A 24,310-nucleotide genomic window follows, 5' to 3' on the forward strand; every position below is an offset into this window, starting at 1 on the left:
TTTTCTGGAGCAAGAGGATTGAGGAATATTTAACAAAGCAAACATTTTTGTTTTTTGCTAGGATAACACCTATCCTGAGATTTTGCGTTCTAATTTAGGATCAGTTGTGTTACAGTTGAAGAAACTTGGTATTGATGATTTGGTGCATTTTGATTTTATGGATCCACCAGGTATGAATCTCAGCATATGTTACCTTAACCAAAGTTGATTCTCTTTTCTCTGTATCCTATTTAGTCTACATATAAAAAACATTTTACCTTTTTCTTCGAATAAGCATCAAGTAAGTCCTATGTGTTAGCATTAAAACTAAAAGAGTGACAATTATATGAACAGCTTTTTCTTTCCTTCAGAATAACTATATTATTCTGGGAGATGTTCGTAATTGAGTTTGTTGACAATTTGAGTTTTTAATTTGGTCCATGGAAGGATCAAAAGTGAGAATGCTTCTAATAGTTTGTACTTTGTCGACATTTTTGCTTGCTGAAGGCAGCTTGTCTAATAGATTGCCTTTTTTCCCCAGCTCCCGAAACTCTGATGAGAGCCCTAGAACTTTTGAATTACCTGGCTGCTTTAAATGACGATGGGGATCTGACTGAACTGGGATCCATGATGGCAGAGTTTCCTCTAGACCCGCAGCTCGCTAAAATGGTTATTGCAAGTTGTGACTACAACTGTTCTAATGAGGTCCTATCTATTACTGCTATGTTGTCAGGTAATAGAGGGAAAGGAACTGAAAAAAACCCAGCTCCTCAAAGTTTGGGTGGACTTCACTTTTGGTTTTGTTTTTTAATATTTAGTATGATAGTGGATTTTATAGATGGTTTTAAGGAACTCATTCTGTTTCCTAAATACCTTGTAAATAGCTTTATAATGACATTATTTAGAAAAAGTAAAGCAAGTCATTGTGCACAAAATACAGTAAAAACATTGGCTCTCTTGAGTGCAAATAAAAATTTCAGTAAGAAAATCAATCTGAACACCATTGTAACTGAAGTCTTTGGTAGGTCTGTCAGTTTTGTGGTTTATTACTGACAATACAAGAAGGACTTTGTTCTAGTATTCGGCACTACTAAGTGAGCCTGAGAGAAACCTAAACTATCATTTAATGTAAGCTTTTTCTGCTTATATAAATATGTATTCCAGTGGCTATCATCATAAATTTCAAGCTTAGCATCAGATAAATAAGTAGTAATGTAGAGTTTTGGGCTTAAAATGTAATCTGATAACAGGTTTTTTACAATAGAAGAAAGACACTTGATTAAGAAAATACACCTAATAGAAAAAATTGCTAATTTTGAAAACTGGAACATTAAGCTGTAGTGCTATTTTAGTAGCAGTAAAGTTTAAGCCACAAATGAATAGTAATTTGGAAATTACACTTTCTAAAAAGAAGAAATACTGTTAACATACAAATAAATATACACTGACTCTTCTAGCTAAACATCAAAGTTTTTAGTGACCATGGAGGTATTCCATAATAGTTTTAGTACTGGGGAGACTTGACTTCTGGTCACAGAGTGGTTTATCTGTCTTTATTATAACTTATGCCTCAGATAATTTAAAAATGTTATACGGAATTAAAGAATAAATTAAAAACGTTTCTAAAAATAAAAATTTCGGCCTAGTTTAGATGTATGGTATATTTTAATGGTGTGAATTTTTTTTTCCTAAGAATTAGCTCAAATGTTTTTTTTTTTTCAGAGTTATGACTGATCAGACTCAGAGCAGATGGGCAGGGCAGTGTATTGAATCATTTTAATTAAATTGTAGTCTCACTTGCGGAGGTGGTGGTAGGTTGTTGTCTGCCTTTCTTATATGTTGTGCGTTAGATTTCCCAGTGGTGCTTATCCCAAGGTTTTAGTTTTTAGAGAAAGAGGGCAAGAGTTAACAGATTATTTGTGTGTTTATTTGTTATTTGTCCAGTTTTTATTTTTCCAAGTTCTCTCTCGTCAGGAATACTATATAATAACCATTGTTTGAGTTTAGCATGTTAGTCCCTTACAAAATTGGTCATTGTGATGCAGATGAAATCTTCCAATTACATGTCTTACTTGTAATAGTTGTGCAAAACATAGGGTTTACTGGTCGTCATTTTAACACATCAAGAGAGTGAACAGTTATTAAGCATGGCATTTGTTGGGGGAAATGTTGAAGGGTGAGGAAGAACTCATGGAACAAAAAGGTTGCTGAGCTTGTTTGTAATGCTTTGTTTTCCATTTAAATAGTTTGTGAAGTTTTCAGGTCCTGGTATGAATAGTGCAAATCAGGGGCCTTATGGGGTGCTACTTATTCCTACTAATAACTGGTAGCTAGTTCACATTAACTTTCACAGCTCTGAGAGGTTTCTGTACTTTTATGAATTACTTGCTTCAATACATTAAGCAAGACTTTTACTATTTACTGTGATCATGTGTCATTGTCTCTCTTTGGCTTCTTTGGCTTCTTTAAAGGGGAAACTGTATGGGAAAGAGAAATTTGATACTGTATATGATTTCATTGTCGATTATTCCCATTATCTTCTATCTGAACTGATAATTTATAATTTTTTGAATTGACAAGGTTTTAACAGCTTTAAAAATGTGTTGACAAAGTCCCCAGCTGTTAAGTTATTTTTATTTTCGTATGCCTTTATGACTATGGAATTGCTAAAGTAAATTAAGGAAAGTTGTATTTCAAAAAATGTAGTGCACGCTTTGTAACAACTTAAACTTTTATGTGAATTAATACTGAGGCTCTACACAAATACTGTAGTTACATATTTTGATGACCCTTGAAATAATGACTGTTTCAGACTAATTGTCAACTTTTTAAATAATTGGATTTTGCTTTTATGTTGAGGTTTTGATTCAAATAACAGGTTTTTTAAAAAAAAAAACTTGGGGCTTTATTTACTAATCTTATTAAAATGCTGAAAAACTAGGCTGAATATCTCCAGCCTTTTTGAATTTTCTTAATTCAAAGGCGGTTTAACCTTCCACCACTACTGCTATCATCAAAACCCAAGATTTCTTTTCTTTTCTTTTTTTTTTTAAATGTTTCGTATGCTTCTGCTCACCGGTGCTAATAGTGATACCCACCAGTTGGCAATAGCCACAGCCCTAGGGAAAAAAAATTACGATAGAAATGTGGTAGTAGACTGGTTGGAAAGTTTTTAGCCCTGCAGTGGGCAAGTGTAGCTTCTTAACTCTCATAGCCATTCAGTGGGTTCAATGGATGGCCTTTTGAAAAATCACATCTAGCTAAAAGGCTATTGACACCATAATTCTGGTTATTGGTAGAGCTATCAGCACTGGTTTTTGAAATAAGTCGAGCTTTCTAGTATCTCGATGGCCTTCAGAATAGCTGTCTGATGCCTACTTTTAGATCTAGTTAAAGTAATCAGGTACTCTGTAGCTTTGAAACCCTCTTGTCTTACAGATGGGGTTAGGTGTTGATGTACCAAATCAAGGTAGTAAACAGTCCAAGATGCAGTTGGAGGCCATCCTGCCCTGCCCTATGCTCTGTGAACTGACCTAGCTAGGCCTTGTTCCTCTGTCTGTGAATGCGTGACTCATCGATATGGGCGTTTGTGTTGGGCCCATACCAACCTTGTTTAGTCCCACAGTGTTTTGTTCGCCCCACGGAGGCCAAGAAAGCCGCAGATGAGGCCAAGATGAGATTTGCCCACATAGATGGAGATCATCTGACACTGCTGAATGTCTACCACGCTTTTAAACAAAGTAAGTGTCAATTACATTGAAGGCACTCTTTGTCTAAATGTCACATGCATCATATAAGATGTTTCTTCATCTTACTTTCATTTATTGTTTGTGACAACTTTACATTAGAACCCCAGAGGTACTTTAGAAAAAACTAACACTGAAGATAGAAATTGCCAATGTTTTTTAAAGTTTTACTTTTATAATCAGCGATGGGGGACAGCAATTATAGAAAGCTGGAAAACACGGCAATAAAAATGAAATACTTGTATAAAATTTACCTCTAACATATATATTTTGATATACTTAACTTCTGTTCATTTTCACATATTTTGCCTTTTTTTGTGAATAGTTTTGTATCATTTAGAGAATCATTATTGTAATATTTTTTAATAAATAGCTCTTACATAAAATAAAACTAGCAGTAGGAAAATGGGCAACAAATGTAAATGACCATTCTCAGTCAGGCTATAAGTGGTCTGTAATTCTCATGAAGCAAAATTCAACTCTTCAAGAAATGCATTATTACTGAGAGGTACCATTTTCTCACCGATGTAATTGGCAAAGGTTAAAAAACAGTAAGCTGTGTATGAGTGGGTTTAATGGAACAATTGTACAACAGAGGTGGGAATATAAATTGTCTTTATGAAAAGCAGATTTTACGTTATCAAGAACCTTAACAAATCCATACCCTTCGACTAGAAATAATCTATGAAATTATCTTTTAGTATTCTGTGGACACAGAAAATGATTAAAGATTTTCATCCCAGAATTATTTATGATAGTAAAAATGGTAACAACCTAAATGCCCACCGGTAGAAAGATGACTCAGTGATTTATGCTATAGTCACATGATGTTCTAGCTTTAAATCATGTTTTCAGAGACTATTTAATGACATGAAAAACATTTTCCAGTTAATCAAATTATTGCTAGATGCTGTTGTTGGAATGCACCATTTATAAAATTAATGAGAGGAAAACTGCAGCAATAACTCCAACAGATTCTCAAAGTGTTTGATTTCTACATATCAGTAGGTTAAAGACTTTATCCCTGATAGGACAGGTCATTTCAAGAAATCTGTATTCCTCTTGTGTGCCTAACTGTATCATACTGGTTGATACTGTGATGTCAGACACGTAACCTATTAACAGATTGTGGTAACTACTGTAAAGGGAAGGTCTTGAGTAGGAGCAGATTCACATCCATCTTGGTTCTTAAAATGCTTTGATACTAGTAAGGTATTGTTTTAAGTGGTAATTAAAGTGACTTCTAAAGGAGCAGGGGTTTTTTTTGTTTTGCTTTACCCTATTACTCTCACAAGATGTTTTAATTCTTTTAAAATTAAGATAATATTATTTGTCATTTAAGCTTTTGATAACTAGCATGGCAGTGTATTTGGATTTCATAATTGTGTTACGAATATGAAATTTAGGATTGATATAGACCTGTATTTTGGTTTTAAATATAAATGTAACGATGCGATGTTTGAAATTAGAGGGATAGAAGATTTAAAAGTGATAAAATTACTAAATAATGCTTGTTTTTTATGCATGTACTTGATAGTTAGGAGCTTTCTGTGGAATCATGGAACAGTAGATATCTACAAAAGCTTTATCCTTCTCCTAAATAGGACTAGCAGTTAGAGGAAGTGTTCTGAGCTAGAATGATAGCACCTACTCGCTAGTGCAAATATCAGACTTGTTGATCTATTTGGACATTTCATATTCATTGAATTTGGAGTGTTTTCACTGTTTCTAAAGGATGCTGTGTTACGTTATTGAAACCTTAAGTATATTTGAAAAGTAGCAAGTGTATTTCAGGTATTAGTCAAGGGATCTTGAAATTAAAATGGTTGATTACATAGTAAAGCTAAAATTCATCTTAATACTGTAAAGTGTGATAAAAAATACGGTAAATGTTTAAATTTTAAAAACTGATGACAGTAAAAGACACGTTACCGTTAATCCCCCTCAAAATAACTTCCCCTCTCTTCAAATACACTTATCCCATCGTTTTTTCAATTTCTGAAGCAGTTCTAGCAGTCCTCTTTTGTGAGTGTCTTTAGTTGCCCTGTCATGTTGCCTTGATGTCCTGAATCATTTTGACTTTGGGGAAGAACCAGAAGTCACATGGTGCCAGATCTGGTGAATAAGGTGGATGAGGACATACTGTCATGTTTTTATTTTACAGAAATTGCCGTATCAGATGTGTGACACGGGTTGTGATAAAAAAAAATACGGTGAATAATGCTGTTGAGTGCAATCCAACAGAAAGGCAGGGATTTTCAATACGGGAAGTCCCCTTAGTAACAGTGTGTGACAGGTTTCAACTTGTTTGGTGCAGTCCGTTGAGTGTAAGCTACGGTTGAGAGAAAGTATGTTTTAAAGTGTGTCATAAATCATCCTCCATCATGACAACGCTCCGTGTCACATTGCTTCTCGTATACAGCAATTTCTGTTGACTAAAAATATTGGGATGTGTTCTTATCCGCCTTATTCAGCAGATCTGGTACCATGCGACTTGTGGTTCTTGCCCAAAGTCAAAATTATTCAGGACATCGAAGCAGCCACGACAGCGCAACTAAAGACACAAAAGAGGACTTCCAAAACTGCTTCAGAAAATAGAAGAACAGTTGGTTAAGTGTGTTCAAAGCAAGGGGGAGAATTTTGAGGGGGATTAATGGCAATGTATCTGTTAGTGTAATAAATTTTTTTGTAATTTAAACATTTACCATATTGTTTGATCATACTTTGTATTAATTGTAAAACTTTAGAACCTCAGAAAAGCTAAACTCTGGAGTGAAAATAAACACTTTAAAATAGTCCCCTATTTTTATTGTTTTGTTTCGACATTTTCATTGCCTTTCTGCTTGTTACAGATATAAGCAAAAATACCTCCAAACCATACTTTCTCTCAGTTTCATCTGAACATATTCAATGCTTTGTTTTAAATGTCAGTAAGTTCAGATGGATACCTTTCATTTTGCATTCTAGGTGGGTTAATTAATGGAAATTTTAATACATCAGTCCTTTAAAGATCCATTTTACTACACCACCTCCTCAGCCACTCTGTGAAATGTGGCTGCATTTTGTAATGGGTAAACATTTATTAATATATCTTTTGTTCCTCTGAAAAGCTATTAAGAAAATGTAGTACATTATAATTGGTAGGATCCTAAAACCAAAGAGAAAAGAATATGCCAAAGGTTATTGTGGATCACAGTCATTGGAGAAGGATCAACACACTTCCAAATTTTAAGGACCCCCCCCCCATTTTACAGTAACCCTGTTAGGTTTATCAAAGGGCCTCCTTGTGACTATCTTTGGTACGTAAAGATACCACTGTATAATATTTTACATTATGCTATAGTTTGAGGTCTCAAGATGAGCAACACTCAGTTGGAAGCTTGTTAAGGATTCCTCAGTGGAGAACTATCCCTTTGATAGTAATACCTGTAGTAAAATTATTTGGAATTGCTTAAATATAAGCCTTATTTATTAAACACAAGTGGGGGCTTCCAGACATCCTTATAAACTGTATCACTTGTATTTTAAACCTTGTTTCTCCACCGCTGAGAGGCACATGGGTCACAATAAAACTTTAAATACTAGCTCAGGAATAAGTAAAGAAAAATACACAGTAATCACTTGGGATTCACTGTTAGAACTTTAAAATTGTATTTGATAATGTAAGGCTATCTTTCCTTTGAAAATGAGAAAGGCACTGTATTTTACCAAATTGCTTCAACCTACCCGTTAGACCATCTATTGGAAATAGCCAGCTGGATATTCATGGGTAAAATAATTCATTAAAAATAGTTGGTTCAAAGTCATTGTTTTGTCATCCAACAGCCAAAAACCCTACTGTTATTTCTGATTTTGAATTTCACTACAGATTTTTAGGAAAGTTAGTAACATTGTGATTCATTCATAAAGATTATTTGGATAAATCCTCTTTCTGGATTATTTAACTTACTCTTTATAACAATTTTCCTTTTTAATTAAATGATACACCTATTTGGATGATTCATGTCCCCTCTTTTTTTCCCTCCCTCCAACTTTGTAGATCATGAATCGGTTCAGTGGTGTTATGACAACTTCATTAACTACAGGTCCCTGATGTCAGCAGACAATGTACGCCAGCAGCTATCGCGAATTATGGACAGATTTAATTTGCCTCGTCGAAGTACTGACTTCACAAGCAGGGACTATTATATTAATATAAGAAAAGCTTTGGTTACTGGGTATTTTATGCAGGTATGTGGATAATACAGGAATACATAATTAAATGTTTACATAATATTGTTTACTTTGTATAACAGCCCTTTGAATCCACTTACACACAAGTCAGTTTTAAAAAGCCTATAAATAATTGATCTTAAAATGTTACGTCTAGATTCTCGAACTAATGCACTAAGATTTGTGTCTCGTGAGTAACAAATTCCCTAAATGGCAAGTTACCAACCCGGTTAGGTAGAAATCAATTTTAGAATTTTTTCTTATTGGAGTGTTTTGTTAATTATCTCTTTTATCTCCTGCTTGTTTGTTCATTCTCTCTTCCGGCTATGTCTGTTAAGCAAGATGTGGCCTGCCTTTAAGCCATATGCATTCAATAAATAGAATGGACCTAAATGTACTGAGTCAAAGTAAAAATAGCAGATTGGCGCATTGTCTGTATTTGAAATCAAAGTAACTAAAAAAATATTGTGGCATCATATAAGATCTTATGCTTATTAGAGTTAGGTGAATAGTAGGGTTAGGTATGAAAATTTTCCAGACTCTTAACGATATTCATAACTAGCGTACACTAGTTTGTTTTTGACATGTTCTTAAATTTACTTTTAGTAATTCAAAAAAGATAAAGCCATGTTCAAGCATTATGGACTCCTAATTCTTAAGATTTAAATTTGTTAGAAAAAAGGTATAAGTTATAGTACCTGGCACTTAGGTGCTTAGTAAATATTTATTGATTGAAATTGAGGTTATTTTCTATTTAATAATAATTATTAATTTCTGTTATTTTCTATTTAATAATAATTATTATTATTATAATAATAATGTTAATACTCTTTGTATTACTAGAGTTCTAGAATTGGAAAGGGCATATAGTATTTGTTAATTAAATATTAGATGAGAGCCACCAATCAATGTGTTTGATTATAGGCATAGACAGAAGAAATACAGGCAAGAAGCACATGCACCATCTCTTGTGTTTTCCCCATTCTTTTTCTTTTCTCACCTACATCATTTCTTTGTAGGTTACTTTTTGCTTCCACTCCTTGTTGCTCTTCTTTATTTTTCTATCTTAAATGTGAATCTTCTGGTAATTGTTTTCATCTACTCCAGAGTCACCTGGAGCTAAAGAACCCACTCAAATAATCTAAGACAAGGGAAGGACCAGATAGTATATATTAGGCTCTGGGCTTTATTGGGTTCCTTGTTGAAACTACTCCACTCTGCCTGCCCTTCTAGCATGAAAGCAGCCGTGGACAAATGGTGTGCCTGTGATCCAATAAAACTATACTTATGGACACTGAAATTTGAACTTATTCTGATTTTTACTCAGTACCAAATGTTTTTCTTTGGAGTTTTGCCTCCAATCATTTAAAGATGTACAAACCATTCTTGGCTGACAAGCTTTACAAAGGTAGACAGTGAGTTGGATTTGGCCTGCGGTACTTTGCTGATCCCTGTTTTTATCAGGCGGTGATAAATAAATATAGCCATGGAATAAAAGCACAAGGTGAGGCCTGCCTGTTCCTAATTACATAGGTAGCTTTAAACCACTTTTATGACTAGCATGTCAGAAAGCATTGTGTTAATTTACGGGTTTTTGGTTTCAGGTGGCACATTTAGAACGAACAGGGCATTACTTAACTGTGAAAGATAACCAGGTGGTCCAGTTACATCCCTCTACTGTCCTGGACCACAAGCCTGAATGGGTGCTTTATAATGAGTTTGTTCTTACTACAAAGAATTACATTCGGACATGTACAGATATCAAGCCAGAATGGTAAGCAACACCTTTTGTTCCAATAGTTTTTGTTAGCATTTTGCTCAGAATCTGACTTTGTTACAAGAGTCCTGTCCTTTCCCTCATAGGGGAACTTGGTGTTCTGTATACTTCAGTGTGTAGTTATGGGGCTTTGACCTGATGCGCTAGTTGATGTCTTACAATCTTTGCTTTGATAAGAAGACAGTGGAATTTTTGGTGTGGGTATGGGCATGATTTGGAACTAAATATAAAACTACAGTTGACTAGCATCAAGAGGGTCTTTGGAGCTATTCTTTTACTGTTGTGATTAACTCAGATTCCCTGGTTCCAGAAGTCTGTCTTTTCTTTTTATTTTACCTGTCTCATAATGAGCTCTCAACTATTTATTATTTGTGTGTTGATGCTTTAGGAGCTAAGCAAGCATAAAAACTATGCCTCTTGTATCTTAGCATGTTTGATTTTTACAAAATGTAATCAGAACTGATTGTGTTATTTTAAGCAACATTAGTGTGCACACACACACACCACCTTTGTGTATGGGTTGTTTTTTGTTTTGTTTTGCCAGAATTCATTCTCTAACTTATGATGGGAGCTGTCAACCAAGAATGGGGACTGAAAGCACTTATTTTAGTTGATGTCACTTGCTATATATTGTGAAGCTCCTTTCCTATACTGATTGTGATTTTTGACACTTAAATTGTGTAGGACATTACCATTTTATCTTACATACTTTGTTGAGAAAAAATTGTATGGCTAAACATTAAAAAAGATTTCCATCAAGTGTATTCTTTTGGATATAGAGTTATATTTATAGTTATTTAAACTTTGAAAATGAGAAAATGAGAAGATCCAATCATTTGATTGGATGTAAGAAACATCCAATCATGTTTCTTACATGGAACCTGTATTACTATAACCCTAGAAAGGTTGGTCAAAATGAGGTTCTAGAGAGAAGAAATTAATGACTTATGTCAATATCTTTATATTAATGTAAATAAAGGGTTTTTAAGAGAATTTATCTTCAGTTTTTTAAGTTTATAGAAAGTCCGACATCAGAAAGTTTCCAGCTTACTAGATAGCACATTGTGTTTGTAGGTTTGCCTTTGCTCCTCAGTATATTAATGAGTGATGCCGATCCTGTTAGCAACCCCAGTACTTTAATTACATCTTAACTTGGTAATTTTTCCCTCCTTCTGGACAGGTTGGTGAAAATTGCCCCTCAATATTATGACATGAGCAATTTCCCGCAGTGTGAAGCAAAGAGACAGTTGGACCGCATCATTGCCAAACTTCAGTCCAAGGAGTATTCACAGTACTGAACTCAGTGCTCAGAACTGCAGCTACTCAGAGGACAGCTTTAAAGATGAATGAACTCAGAAGTTCAAGTTGTGCTCTTCACGTTGGTTCAATAATGGCCTTTATTTGAAAGCTTTTTAATTTTTCTTTACAGTAAATATTCCATTCTGATTTCATAAATTAAACATTTATGCCTCCCTTTTGTGTTGACACTGTAGCTCATACTGGAAAAGTCGATCAATGTTTTGCAGTTTATTGAAAGTAGTTCTATATATAACAATGTTATAAGCATTTCTTTAGAAATGGTTGAAAAATGCTTCTAAAATGTGATTATCGACCATGGTCTGCATGATCGTTGTAATTGTTGACATTCCTTTTAGAAGTTGTGAAATGTTACAACTTGTGCTTATGTAGACACAATCTTCTGTCTCAGTACAGAGGTACTGACTTCAATAAAGTCTATTTATACTAATTTCGGCCAAAGCACTTTGATATCTTTGTTCTAGTCTCTAAATATGGCTTCTTCTCTTCCCAAGTGTGGGGCTTTTTCCTCCCTATTGTAAGTATACTATAATAACATATTTAGCATCTTCCCGCAAGGAGTATTCCTTATTTAAAGTAGTCATTAAAGCAGTATTTTAAAAAACATATCTTAGAACTTTGTTAGGTTAATCCGGATGTGATCTAATGGGATAAAGTGTGCAGTTTTTATTCAAAATTGGATTCAAAAAGGCAGAATAATGAGAGTTTTCACTTTGTCTTAAAGTTCATTTTTTAGGGCTGATAATTAGTATTTTGTTAACATTTTTAGCAGATTTTTTTGTCAGTGAAACATGCTAAGCACTCTATAGCCTCTGAAACAAATGTTTGTCTGTCTTCAGTAGATAGTAGGGATTGTTACATAGTAGATCTTGGTCTCGATCTCAGTGTTGGATGTTTAATGCAGTATACAAAAGTAATTAGTATAGTGTGTTAAAATGTGAATTTGACTTTGGATTTCCTGTAACAGATAGTAGACAAACTAAAAAACCCTTTCATAACCATAAATAAAATGCTTGGTGTGACCCGTAAAAGGGTCTGTAATAAATCATTTCCTTTTGACCCAAGCACTGTACTCATTAATGTCCGGACACCCTTCTTCTAGCATTTTCCCCTTGTGAAAATGTTTAAATGTTAAAGGAAATTTATAGGTGTGTATAGTTGGAATTTAAATATCCTTTGCAGCATATTTCCAGTGTATGTCTTAAGGGAGTTAATTGGGCAAATTAAAGAGTTTTTCAGGCTACTTACATAATTTTCAGTGTAGGTAATTGTTACTAAATGATGCCTAGTGGCTTAAAAGAGTTAATGTGTTTTTGTAAGTACCTGACTTTGTTCCCATGGAGTAATTTAATTTACATGCTGAAATAATATTTTAGGTTACATTTAAATTGGTTAAAATTTTATCCTACATTAAGTATTGGCAACATTATCTGCTAGAGTTTTTTAGGTTGTGTTAAAGTCTAGATACTTGGTCAGACTGTTTTTCATTTTAAAAGCAGCTCTTATCAGAATAATAATGTTGCCTGTTAAAATTTACACAGGTATACAGTTTGTAATACAGCTGCATATCTTTATAATCTGACCATGTAGCCAATTTTAAATGGGTCTCAGTGTAATGTACGCATATGTATTGCTTAATCTTGGGGGTTATAAAGTCTGATATTGAACCATTAGGTTTTCTTATAGAAGAACTTAAGTGATAGACCTCCTGAGATGTAGAGCAAAGTTTGTTTTTTGGCAAAGTTTCTAGGAATGGTGTTCTTTCCTTCTTGTAAGTAAGGAGTGTGCACTGAGTTTCTACGTGGGAAAAGAAGAGCAAGCTGAGCTTTTAGTCCACCATCCACTACTCCATGCCTACTCCACTGTCCTCAGTTTGGCGAGGCTGGCCACATCTGACCAAAGCTGGGAGTTTCTTAATCATTGATGTTACTGGCAAAGGTATGGCTTTTAAAACTTGTGTTCTCTGACCCCTTTGTTTAACAGATTTGGCAACTGAGTACTAAAGTGATTACAATTTCCCTTGTTCACAATAGATGGTTACAACTATAAAATGAGATCTCTGTGAGACAAAATTAAAATTTCCTCTATAAAATTTAGAAAATCTTTTGAAGAATTTCTGAAGATGTCTCTCTCTCAAAATAGTAGAGCTCCTGTTTGTTGTGAATATGGCATCAGGAAAGAAGGCCATCAGCCAGTAGAACTTGTAACTGTACAAGTTGAGGAAATGAATACAGCTTGTGGGCAGTAGGACAAGATAAAAGACACCCTATAATCAACTCTTAGCCGTAATCCAAAAATCCAGAAAGCATTCTCCACTCAACTTTTTTTATATAACATGTGACTTAGTGCTCGCATTTTAGGTTTATAAGGTACCTACAGTTGGGATTGCCTTGGGAATAATTGTAATAGCCATCCCCTCTGCTCAGATACTTGAAAGAAAACCATTACTTTGGAAGACAGCTTAATAGTTCTTTTAGAAACACTAAGCTTAAATCTGTTTCTATTTTTTTTTCTAGAGCAAAGTTAGTTAAATAAGGCTGTTGTGCAATGCCACTGGAGTTAACTGTCATCAGTTTATTCTTACATAGAATAGCCTGTTTTTTTCCCTTAGCCTTCCTCTTTGACTTAGTTTCTAGATATCCTGAACATTTCCTGATACACCTCTGCCAGATGATCTTGAGATTGTGCTCAATACTGGGGTCGAATCAGGGCTGAGTGCAGTGGACTGTGTAATTCCCAGGGGACCAGACATGCCACTTCTGTGAATGCGCTTATGATTAACATTATATTTATTGATAAAATGATTTACGTTAAAAGAAGTTAAAATTATTTACATCAACCTTTCCAGCAACCACAGCATGCTTTTGGCTCATATCAATCTTTATACATTTAAGACATTGAATTATTACAGGATGGTTTTGGATGTGGCTCAGGACTGAGAAAAGGCCCTTACAGACCTTGGGTAATGTTAATTTTGGCGACTTCACACATTTAAAGGCGTCTGTAGCTCATCAAATAGCACTTAAACTATCAAAGACATTTTAAATTTGCTTCTTAATTAATTGGGATAGGAAATATCTTAATTATATAATATATTTTCTAATAGTTACAGAATTCTTATAGTGAGAATCTAATGTACATGTTGTTTTCAAATGCAATTTTATCAATATTGAATTTAAAAGTCAAGCTGACAGATTTGGTATATACTTATTTGAACATTGGTTTGAATTTTATAGTTTCTTTTTCTATTCGAGAAAGTAGAGGACGAGGTTATGTTCTGGTCTCAACATTTGTAGTGATGCCCTGGTACCGTACCTACTGATCAAAAGGCCTTGTAGATAACACTGCTGAAGTGGTCAAGTAATTTTTCTTGCCATAGCTAAGAACAAGCGTGTTCATGGAGAATTTCTTGCTGCAGTGACTTTTAGTTACTTCTGTTGGTATATACTGACCTGATTATGGGAACTTTCCTATTTTTGCTTACTTGAATTCTCTAGTTTGAACTTGGTTATTCCTCATTTGTAGAGTATTTGAATGTAACCTAGCAAAAGCAACTCTTTCTAGCCACATCTGTTACCAGTTTAGCCCGAATCTGAGAGTTACTCTTGTTTAGCAAGTTTCTTATTTTTTTATATTAATATGTCGGCATATTTTATTTTGTTTGAAATGTGCTATTTTTTTTGTAGTGTCTTCATTTGTAATTAGTAGTAGACTATAGTAAATGGAACGTGTTCATTAGAAAACCACAATTATATAACTTGGTTTTCTTTTTGTTGTTTTTTTTTAAAAACATTTCTCCCTGATAGCAGTTTTGTTTTACTTGTTAATGGTTTTCCTTCATAGAATTTCTGTATAAATGGCTTAGTGGGTACTGATCATTGTTCATTTTATGAAGCACCAATTCTGGAAGGCATTGTGTGAGGCTATAAAAATAGATGGATAAATTCAGAGACTGTCTCGATTTATGGTCTAGTTGGTGTTTTAAAAATATGTGCAAAGATCTATAATATACAGCAACGTATAGTGAATATGGTAACAAAGATCAAAGAGTTATAGGTATCAGAAAGGAAATATGGGTTAAGATTAGGAGAGTATTGGGGAAAGTGATGTAAATAAGCTGCCAGGTAAGTTAAATGGTTAAATGTAAGCCATTGGAAATGGTGAGGCTGGTGACAAGCTTATATCCCTGGCTCCTGGCTCTAGCTGCTTGTTATGTCAGAATGCCTGATGGTATTTCAAACAAAGCTGGAAATCCAAATTTATATATAAAAGCTCCCTGTTAGAAATTTTAGATGTTTTTTAACTGTTTGATTTTTTTTTTTTTTTTTAATTTAAAGCTGAGTTCTGGGCAGCCATTTGCAAACTTCTTGGTTAAGTAATCAGGGAAACAATTGTGGGGGAGTTTTAGTTGTACCTCAAGCAAATAATTAGGATTTCAGCAGCATTAAGGATTTCTTAGATGATTAACAGCATTTCAGGCCAAGGGTCATAGCTCATACAGGTTTTAAGGTTTGGCTCTTAACTGGAGTATAATATACATACAGTAAACTATACTTTATTAGGGCTACAGCTTGATGAAGTTCGACAAGTTATATAGCTGTATATAATCACAATCAGTACTACATTTTCATCACCTTGAAGGGTTTTCCCTATCCCTTTGTAGCTAATCCCCTTCCTCCCACTCCACGTACTTGGCAACCACTAAACTTCTGTCCTTTTAGTTTTTTCCCAGAAGGTGACAAATTAAGGCATATTGAGTGTAGCGTTTTGTGTGTGGTTTCCTTCTGGATATAATGCTTTTAATATTCATCCATATTGTATATATCAGGGCATTCCTTTTTATTTCTGAATAGTAGTGGTGTATTATGTATGTGCCATATTTGTTCATGAATTTACAAGTTGCTAGAAAGTTGGGTTATAAAGAGTTTCTCTGCTTCCTTGCCAACATTTTATAATTACCGTGTTTCCCTGAAAATAAGACCTAGCTGGACCATCAGCTCTAATGCATCTGTTGGAACAAAAATTAATATAAGACCCGGTCTTAGTATTTTACAGAATACCCAGTCTTACATTAAAATAAGACCGGGTCTTATACTAATTTTTGCTCCAAAAGATGCATTAGACCTGATGGTCCAGCTAAGTCTTGTTTTCGGGGAAACACGGTATCAGTTTTTATTTAAAATTTTAGTAGGTAGGTAGGTGTACCACACTGTGGCTTCAGTTTGCATTTTGCTAGTGACTGATCTTTAGTGGTGCTGAGCTTTTCTGTTCGTGTGCCTGTTTGCCATTCGTCTCTGCTTTGGTGAGGAGACTGGTAATAACATCCTCAGCCCTTACAGTTAATTACTTTGGTTTTTGAATTTAAGAGTTCTTTATGTGTTCTCTATCCAAAGCCTTAATAAGATGTGTTTCCAAATGTTTTCCCAGTCTGCTGGCTTGTCTTGTTGTTTTCTTGAGTGTCTTTCAAAAAGCAGAACTTTTAAATATTGATGAAGTCCACTTTTTCTTTTTTTTTTCTTTAATGGTTTGTGCTTTGGTGTTCAGGGCCGGTTTTGATAGTGTGTTAAGGAAATAGCAAGGAGTCCAGTTTGGCTGGAGCATGATGTCTAAACTGTTAAAAAATGATTATAGATGGTGGTGTGACAGTTAAGCTTGCAAACTTGTTGCAACAGTGTTGCTAACCATTTTTTATATCAAAGGGATTATTTATTCATTATGTATTTGTACCAACTGGACAGTTTAACCAAGTTTACTATTTGGAAGTGCTGAAAGGGCTGCGTGAAAAAGTTAGACAACTTGAACTTTTGCCAGTTCATGGCTCTTGCATCACGACAATGCACCAGCTCACACGGCACTGTCTGTGAGGGAGTTTTTAGCCAGTAAACAAATAACCGTATTGGAACACAGATCTGTACCGACCAGATCTGGCCCCAAATGACTTCTTTCTTTACCCGAAGATAAAGGAAATATTGAAAGGAAGATATTTTGATGACATTCAGGACATCAATCGTAATGCATCGACAGCTCTGATGGCCATTTCCAGAAAGAGTTCCAAAATTGCTTTGAAGGGTGGACTAGGCGCTGGCGTCAGTGCATAGCTCCCCAAGGGGAGTACTTGGAAAATGACCATAGTGAGATTCAGCAATGAGGAATGTAGCTTTTTTCTAGGACGAGTTCGTGAACTTAATTGTCAGACTTAGTAGGTCATACAAACTTGAACACTTCATGAGTCTCCTTTCAGGAAAACTGCAAGATGGGGCTGGAAGGCTCAAGAAGCTTTTATAGGGTAAAGAATAAAGAACAAGGAAGTGAAAAACAGAAAATACTTATTGGCTGGGGCCACATAGTCAACCTTGTTTGGGGTGAGAAAGTCCAGAGTTGGCTTGGCATTTGGGGATTGGCTGGCTGAATACACTGCATTTCTGGTCAGGCAGAGCATTTACAGGACAGTGAAGTTATCTAAGTTCTGGTTTGCTGATGTGGCACCCTGGACAGCAGTGGCTCCGTCTTGCGCCTAAAAATTTATGTCATCTAGATTATAGAGTGAGGACAGAGGAGGACGTGAACATAGGCAGAGACCGAGTTGTGGGGGCTTTGAAGGCTGGGTTACGAGTGGGTTGGAGTTCACTACAGAGGGTAGATTGTAAGTGGGGCTGGCGGACAACAGAGAAGCCACTTAAAAAAAGACACAATAACCCAGGTAATGAGATTGAACCTGAGCAGAATACGAGTGAAAGGGCAAGGGATGAAATAGTGACATAAAGCAAAGGAGTCATTCAAGATAGCTGGTTTAGGGTATATACATGAATGAATTGCGTGGTGTGCTAGCCGTGAATCTAGGCTTCAGATCATCTTACTGAGATCCTAGTTGCCACCTAGAAAGAAAAATGGCAGAGATTTAAAAGTATAGAAGAACCTTTAATAAGGAATGGAATGGGAGAGGTGAAGGAGAGACCAAGAAATAAAACCATCTAGATAATACAGTTTCATGTTGCAGAGGTAAGATGGATGGGAATTGTGAACCTAGAAGGCCATTGGATTTGGTCTTTAGCCAGCTTTCAAGGTAGAGGCTGCAAACAGGTAGCCCAAAGAGTCAGATGTATTAATAGCTTGAGGGGTCTGTTTATGTGGCCCCCGTGGGATGTTTCAAACAAGTTAGAGCCATTGTTTAGAAATGGAGAGACACCACATAAAGTTCAAAATATGCATAGATCTGGTAAGGACAGGCCTAGTAATCCACATTGGGGTGTGGCTGTCCTCTGGGCAGTCACAAGTTCCCCTTGTGGAACTTCATTTTCTCCACCTCCCTGGCCACTCGGCATTTTTGAGTAAGGGGCTTTGGAGTGGAAAAATCTTGCAAAGACTACTTTTTACAAGAAGTTGCATGGTTAATACTGAGATCAAGAAAAGGGATACTTTTTAAAGAAAAGAGAGCACCTTAACATATATTTAGGCAAAACTTGGACCAATGTCTTACAGACAGGTTGAGGCTAAGCTTAATGGTGTTAGCCTTGGAAATGAGAAAACTTCTTAGAGTAGGGTAAAGATAGATGGGAGGGTTAGGGACCTCAAATGGCTTCTTTCGTTGGGGAGGGTGTCTTGATCTGAGTGTGAGGTATGTCAAGTTCAGGTTTGAAGGACGGGAGTAATGTCTGAGAGACTTGCCAAGTGATTCGATTGTGAATTAGCAAAGGGTTAAGAAAGGGAAGCCTTAGGTCATGGGTGGGTTTAGAGCTTAGGAATTTGATCTCGGGAGTTCACTCTTCCGGGTTTCTTTTCTGTGATCTACAGCCTGGGAACTGGAAGGAGCCCAGGTTGTGGAAGATGGGTGTGGTAGGCAAGGAAAAAAGTGGTCAAAAAGTTGTGAAGATCTTGACATTTAAAAACATCAGGCACAAGCAAACGTTCCTTATTTGTGTTTAAGGTTTCATACATTCTCTGTATTCATATTTGGATGGCAACTATAGTACTAAACTGACCGTATGCTTGTATTCCTGTGATTTTGGGTTAGTGGCATTAGTGAACACATTCTTATACTCGTTAGTAGATGTGTTGTGGTTGCTGAGCGGTATCTTCATTTCAGCTCATAGATTTGCTATTCATGTGAAGAGTTGTTGGACAATTGAAAGAAATTTTGCTCTAGCGACATATGAGGCATCATCAGTGAAATGAGGTGTGCTATCAGTTTTAGGGAGTGGCTGATTTAAAACCCTTAATGAGTAGATATTAATGTTTACAAAGGTGTGGTTTTAAGTTAGATTATATAAAGAAGTAGGATTGCTAAATTAGATGCTGGGGAATATTTCAGCTCTGACACTGGCACTATTTTAGTGCCTTATTGTGGAACCTAGTGTTCGATCCACAGGGAAAACTTAACCAGTGCTAGACTTCTTTAAAAGGGAAACATTTTAATTTTTAAAGAATGATAAATTAGTGCAGAAAATTGTAAATGAAATTATTAGAACTTCTCTGAATTGGGACAGCACATGACATTGCACTTAGTTTTTTGGGTTTTGTTTCATTGCTTTTTATGGTGCAGTCTCAGTTCTGCTTAGTACAAAAACCGACGACTTTTGTAAAAAGTTTACTAAAAATTCTTAAAGCTTTATATTTGGCTCTTTTGTGTAATTGTTACTTCCCAATATTAATCATATTAGTGAAGTTTTTGTAATTTAAAATAGCTTACATTTTTTGTTCTTGTTTACCGTTTTACATGCTACAGGGGCTGGGTTTAATGACATTCCAGGTATTTTTTTTAAGCTTTGAATGTCTGAGGCTATAGTTTTCTTACCTTTCTAGAGACATTTAATTATTGTAGAGAAACTGGAGAGTCTGTACAGAAATGCTGACTGCTTTAGAGACGTCCCTTAAAGTAATGTTAGTGATCAATGTTTTCTCGTGTCAACTTTGGTACTGGAATGTTGTTTGCCACAGAGAAGAAAAAGCTATGAGCCCAAATTTCTCCCACTGTTTGTTACATTACTACAGAGAAATACACTATTGGGTATCTTTTAGACTAGCGGACTTTTAAACGAACAGAGAGCTCTTAGACTCTCTGTAGTTGAGTCATGCTTTCACCAAGAAATAGTAACAGACAGGCTGAAGGCAGTAGAAATGATTGGGCATGGTGGAGGAGGAGAAAGCAGTCAATAGCAACTTTAAAAAAATTTATAGGAACTTTTCAGAGTCCTTGATCAGAACTGAACCTCATAACTCTAGGGTAGATTGCATTATTCCCATTTTTTCCAGAAGTACTGAGGTCCAAAGTCATGTCGCTGTTGATCAACAGAGCTGGCTTTCCTCCCTCTGCCTGACAGCTTCGCACGTTTTCCCTGAGCTGAGTAGCAGAAAGTGTAGATGGATAAAGCCTGGTTGGAATCCTTGATTCGCTTCATGGTTCTAAGATTGTGGCACTCATCATAAGTTTAGAATATTATCCACATTATATATTAGGCACCTATGTGAGCAAGGTGAGTCTAGTTTTCCATTCTGGCTTAATGTTCACAGGAAAATGGGAAAGGAGACTTGACTAACTCTCAGGTCCTCCTCTTCCTTAAATAGTACGAGGAGGGTGTGATGAGATCTTTTGTTACTGGTGATGTGCTTCTTTCTGATAGTATAGATTCTCAGTTCAACCATGTCTTGGTTATGCTTTTAGAATGGATCGGTGATATCCTAGTCTGGAGTGAACATAATCCACAAGTCACGTGCTCAGTTTTTGGATTAGAAATAGAAATATTTACAAATCAAAGTGAACCACATTTCTTCCTCTTGCTTATTCACACTTCAACTGTTTCCCTGTGACTTGGAGCCATCACGATGGTCAATTTGTCTTCCCCATTTCTGTCCTTGGAGTCTTAAGTATATAAGGCTCTGGTAGACTGTGAGGTCCTTGAGGGCTGGAGCTGGGTCGTGTGTCCCTGGGACCTAAAACTAGGCCTCGTATGCAATAATTTCTCAGCAGGTACTAAAAATATAACTGCTGTGGCTTTTTTGTGTTTCCTTTTTAATGTTGTTCCCTTCCTCACTGATGGTGGTGGTGGTGGTGGAACTTCTTAGACCCACTCTTTCTTGCCCACTAGGCTAGACACCAGATTGTCCAAGGAGTGGGATAGGAGCGTGATATAATGAGCTTTGTAAACAGACTGACCTGTTTTAAATCCCAGCTCTGTCCTTTTCCAGCAGTGAGATTGTGCATTTGTGGCTTAACCCGCTTCCTCATTCATAAAGGGAGGATTGATTTTTAAATGGCCAAAGGATTGGCTTTACTAAGTGAAATAATATGTAACACCTGGTCCAGTGCATACCCATAAGTGGCAGCTTTGCCTGTTCCACTGTTACAAATATGATTAAATCAGTGTTTCGTGGGGCCTGACTAAAGCGCCGTTCTCTACATGGACTTTGAAATATCTGTTGTGACCTCCTTCCCGAGGTCTGCCTTGCTTATTAATCCCTGCCTCTTAGGATTCTTAAAGTCTCCTGGAAACAGAGTCCCCTGTGTAAACAATCAGTACTGCTATGACTGACAAGATTTAAGAAACCTGAATGCTTTCCTTCCCTGATTATACATCAGGTATGCTTGCGGAGAAGTTTCCAGAAGGGATGTATTGAAAGGAATCACAAGCTTTTCATGGGTAATCCACATCATATTTATGAGTTGACAGAGGGTGGTGTCTGTGACAGTGTTAGTAAATGCTGTGCTGTAATGTGCTGAAGTCAGTATCTGATTACAAGTAAATGACCAAAGTATTCATCTGTAGGGACACTCGAGGAGTCATGTGCTCTCTGAGGATCCAGTCTGAGTTTCCAGGGAATGGCCTTGTTACTTGTTTTGACCTTTCTCTTTAGTCTCATGACAGGTGTAGTCACAGCGAGGCAGGAGCAGGTGCTTAGACTTACAGAAGACTTGGAGCTGTTTGGTGGAAACTACAGTTATTTTCCTTCTGTAGCATCTCTTTTTCCAGTCCCGTAAGAGAAGAGAGGAAAAAAAAGTGACATGAGTAAGGACATTTGCTTGGTACATGTCATATTAAAAAGTAATACTGATAGTTTTTGTATAGGTATGATATCTAGAGAATCATTTTTTCAAAACTCATTTTCATTGTGAAAAGGAACATTAGGTGTCTTGCAGGTTTATCTTGTTAGTAAATACAGAGGGTGCCAAAAAAATGTATACACATTTTAAGAAAGGATAAAAACTTAAAATTGTAATACTCGATATAGACCGATAACAAAAGATGGATACAAGTGATGTGTATACATTTTTTTGGCACCCCAGCCCTGTATAAACACTATCGGCCATATGTTCATATATATTATTATTCTATCTGAACAATACAAAAACCTACTGGTAGTGATCTGAGTCTTCCAGGGCCTTGGGGTTCCCCACAGAATTTCTAAGCCTGCTAGATTTATGTTTTAAGTTATGTTTGTGTTTTCAGTTTTGCTCTTTATTAAAAAATAGAAAACTTAGAAAACCTGATGTGGCAGTTCATCACACACACACCCCCCCTTTATTTCCAAGTCATTATCTAGTTTCTGAATGTGGTATTGCAACTCTGTTTTTTTTTAGTGTTCTGCACTAAAGTATTTGAGATAAGTCCTGAGTGTTCAGGAAATTCTGAATCCTAGTGCCTGGGGTTAAAAGAAATACAGTGACAGGCTATGAAATAGTGTTGTCATAACTTATCAGTGGCTAGTAAATAGGCAGTTGCCTTCTGACACCATTTTGAGTGAAGGCGGTTTAATTGCGTTGCCTCTGTTTAGATAAGCATTTGGGATCCAACCGTCAAATGTGTGGATGCTGTGCTTAAAAGTATTTCCGTTCTGTAAGAATTGATTTCTTAAGTGATTTTTCTTTCTAAGTTCTGCTTGACATCAAAAGTTACCTGGACAATGTCTTTCACTGTATGTGTACATGGAGAAACATCACCTACAAATGTATGTAAATCCACTGACTGTAAAAAATTGGAAATTTGCAAACATTATTGACAGTTGGTAATTTACCCACCCCCCTCCCATCATCACCTCCCCACAAACAAAAATAAATATCCTATGAAAACAATTCTGATTAAGAATTTGTAATTTTTCGTTGTGTTATTTTTCCTTGAAGGAGACTCCTTCCCTGTTGAATGACGATTCCAGTTTCTGGGCATATCACATTCATGCTCCCAGCCTCATTGCTTCCTGTAGCATAAACAGTAAACACTCAAACCACTAAGCTTTTACCAGGACATTCATATAGAGGAATTCTGCAGCCATTTCAGCTAATTTTTGCATGCTTTGTCAATTCAAATTTTCTACTAGGTTGAAAATCCACTTTGGTTTGCAGTGGTTATGGGTTTTATCCTGATGATTCAACCTTCTGGATTTTTGAAAGAAGAGTTTTAACCTTAGCAGTCATGTAGCGCTTTAAAATTCAAAACAAGAAATTGAGTCTGGCTCTTAAAATGATACTGTGTGTTGTTTTGTGGAATGGGAAGACCAAATTGATGGCTAGTTTCTGTTGGAATTGCAACAGCTGTTATAAAAGCAGAGACAATGCTAGAAGGGACCCCAGAAGTCACTGGTTCCAAACCCTCATTTTCAAAGAAAACCAAGGCCCTGAGATAAACAAGTTTTCTTCAAGGTCACTCTTGTGTTTTGTTTCATTGGAAGGGAGATTCCCCCCCACCACCTCACCCTCTGTGTGATAATAAACACTGGCTTTCATATATAATCCTATTTGATTCCTGCTTTTCCCAAGTGAACAAAACTTCTTGAACTATGTCAGTGGCATTAAGAGAATTTGGATAATAGTTAACCAAAACATTTTTCTGCATGTTAGTTACTGTGATTTAACTGTGGAGGAAGTTACAAACCTTTGCTAATTTCAGACTTTTTTCTAATCATTTGATTAGTATTTGATACAGCTGTGGAATTTTGGTCCTTTACAATTAAAGGTGAAGTGTATTTCTTTTTAATTAAATTTTCAGATAATGATAACCATTTCTTGACTTTCATAAGGAAAAATCCGTTGAGCTTGAAGGAAAAAAATTTGATATTTTGGGAAAACTTACGTACCCGGTACTGTGCTAATCAAGCTCTTAACATGTTAGCACTGAATTCATCAATTCTTCACAACAGCTCAGCCATGGAAAATGAGGTACTGTGAGGTTATGTAACCTGCCCAAGGTCTCGGACTAGTAAGTGATAGCTGGTGTTCAAATCTTAAAGGTAGGGGTGGAGGGTGAGGAGAGCAGGCCCCAAAGCCCATTAACTTATTTCTATAGCAATGTTA

General features: G+C 36.0%; 1 protein-coding gene across 1 annotated transcript in view; it reads left to right on the forward strand.

Annotated features, from left to right (window-relative positions):
* DHX15 (DEAH-box helicase 15) overlaps window positions 1-12,093 on the forward strand; it is a 53,264-nt gene extending 41,171 nt beyond the window's left edge. The window contains exons 9-14 of the mRNA XM_081033669.1: window positions 62-170; window positions 521-712; window positions 3,597-3,719; window positions 7,765-7,955; window positions 9,542-9,711; window positions 10,895-12,093. Of these exons, the coding sequence (XP_080889795.1) occupies window positions 62-170; window positions 521-712; window positions 3,597-3,719; window positions 7,765-7,955; window positions 9,542-9,711; window positions 10,895-11,012 (903 nt within the window). The 3' untranslated portion in view covers window positions 11,013-12,093. The remainder of the gene's footprint in view (window positions 1-61; window positions 171-520; window positions 713-3,596; window positions 3,720-7,764; window positions 7,956-9,541; window positions 9,712-10,894) is intronic.
* Window positions 12,094-24,310: the final 12,217 nt, after the last annotated feature.

The sequence above is a fragment of the Rhinolophus hipposideros genome (genome assembly GCF_964194185.1).
Source record: "Rhinolophus hipposideros genome assembly, chromosome: 1".
Lineage (NCBI taxonomy): Eukaryota > Metazoa > Chordata > Mammalia > Chiroptera > Rhinolophidae > Rhinolophus > Rhinolophus hipposideros.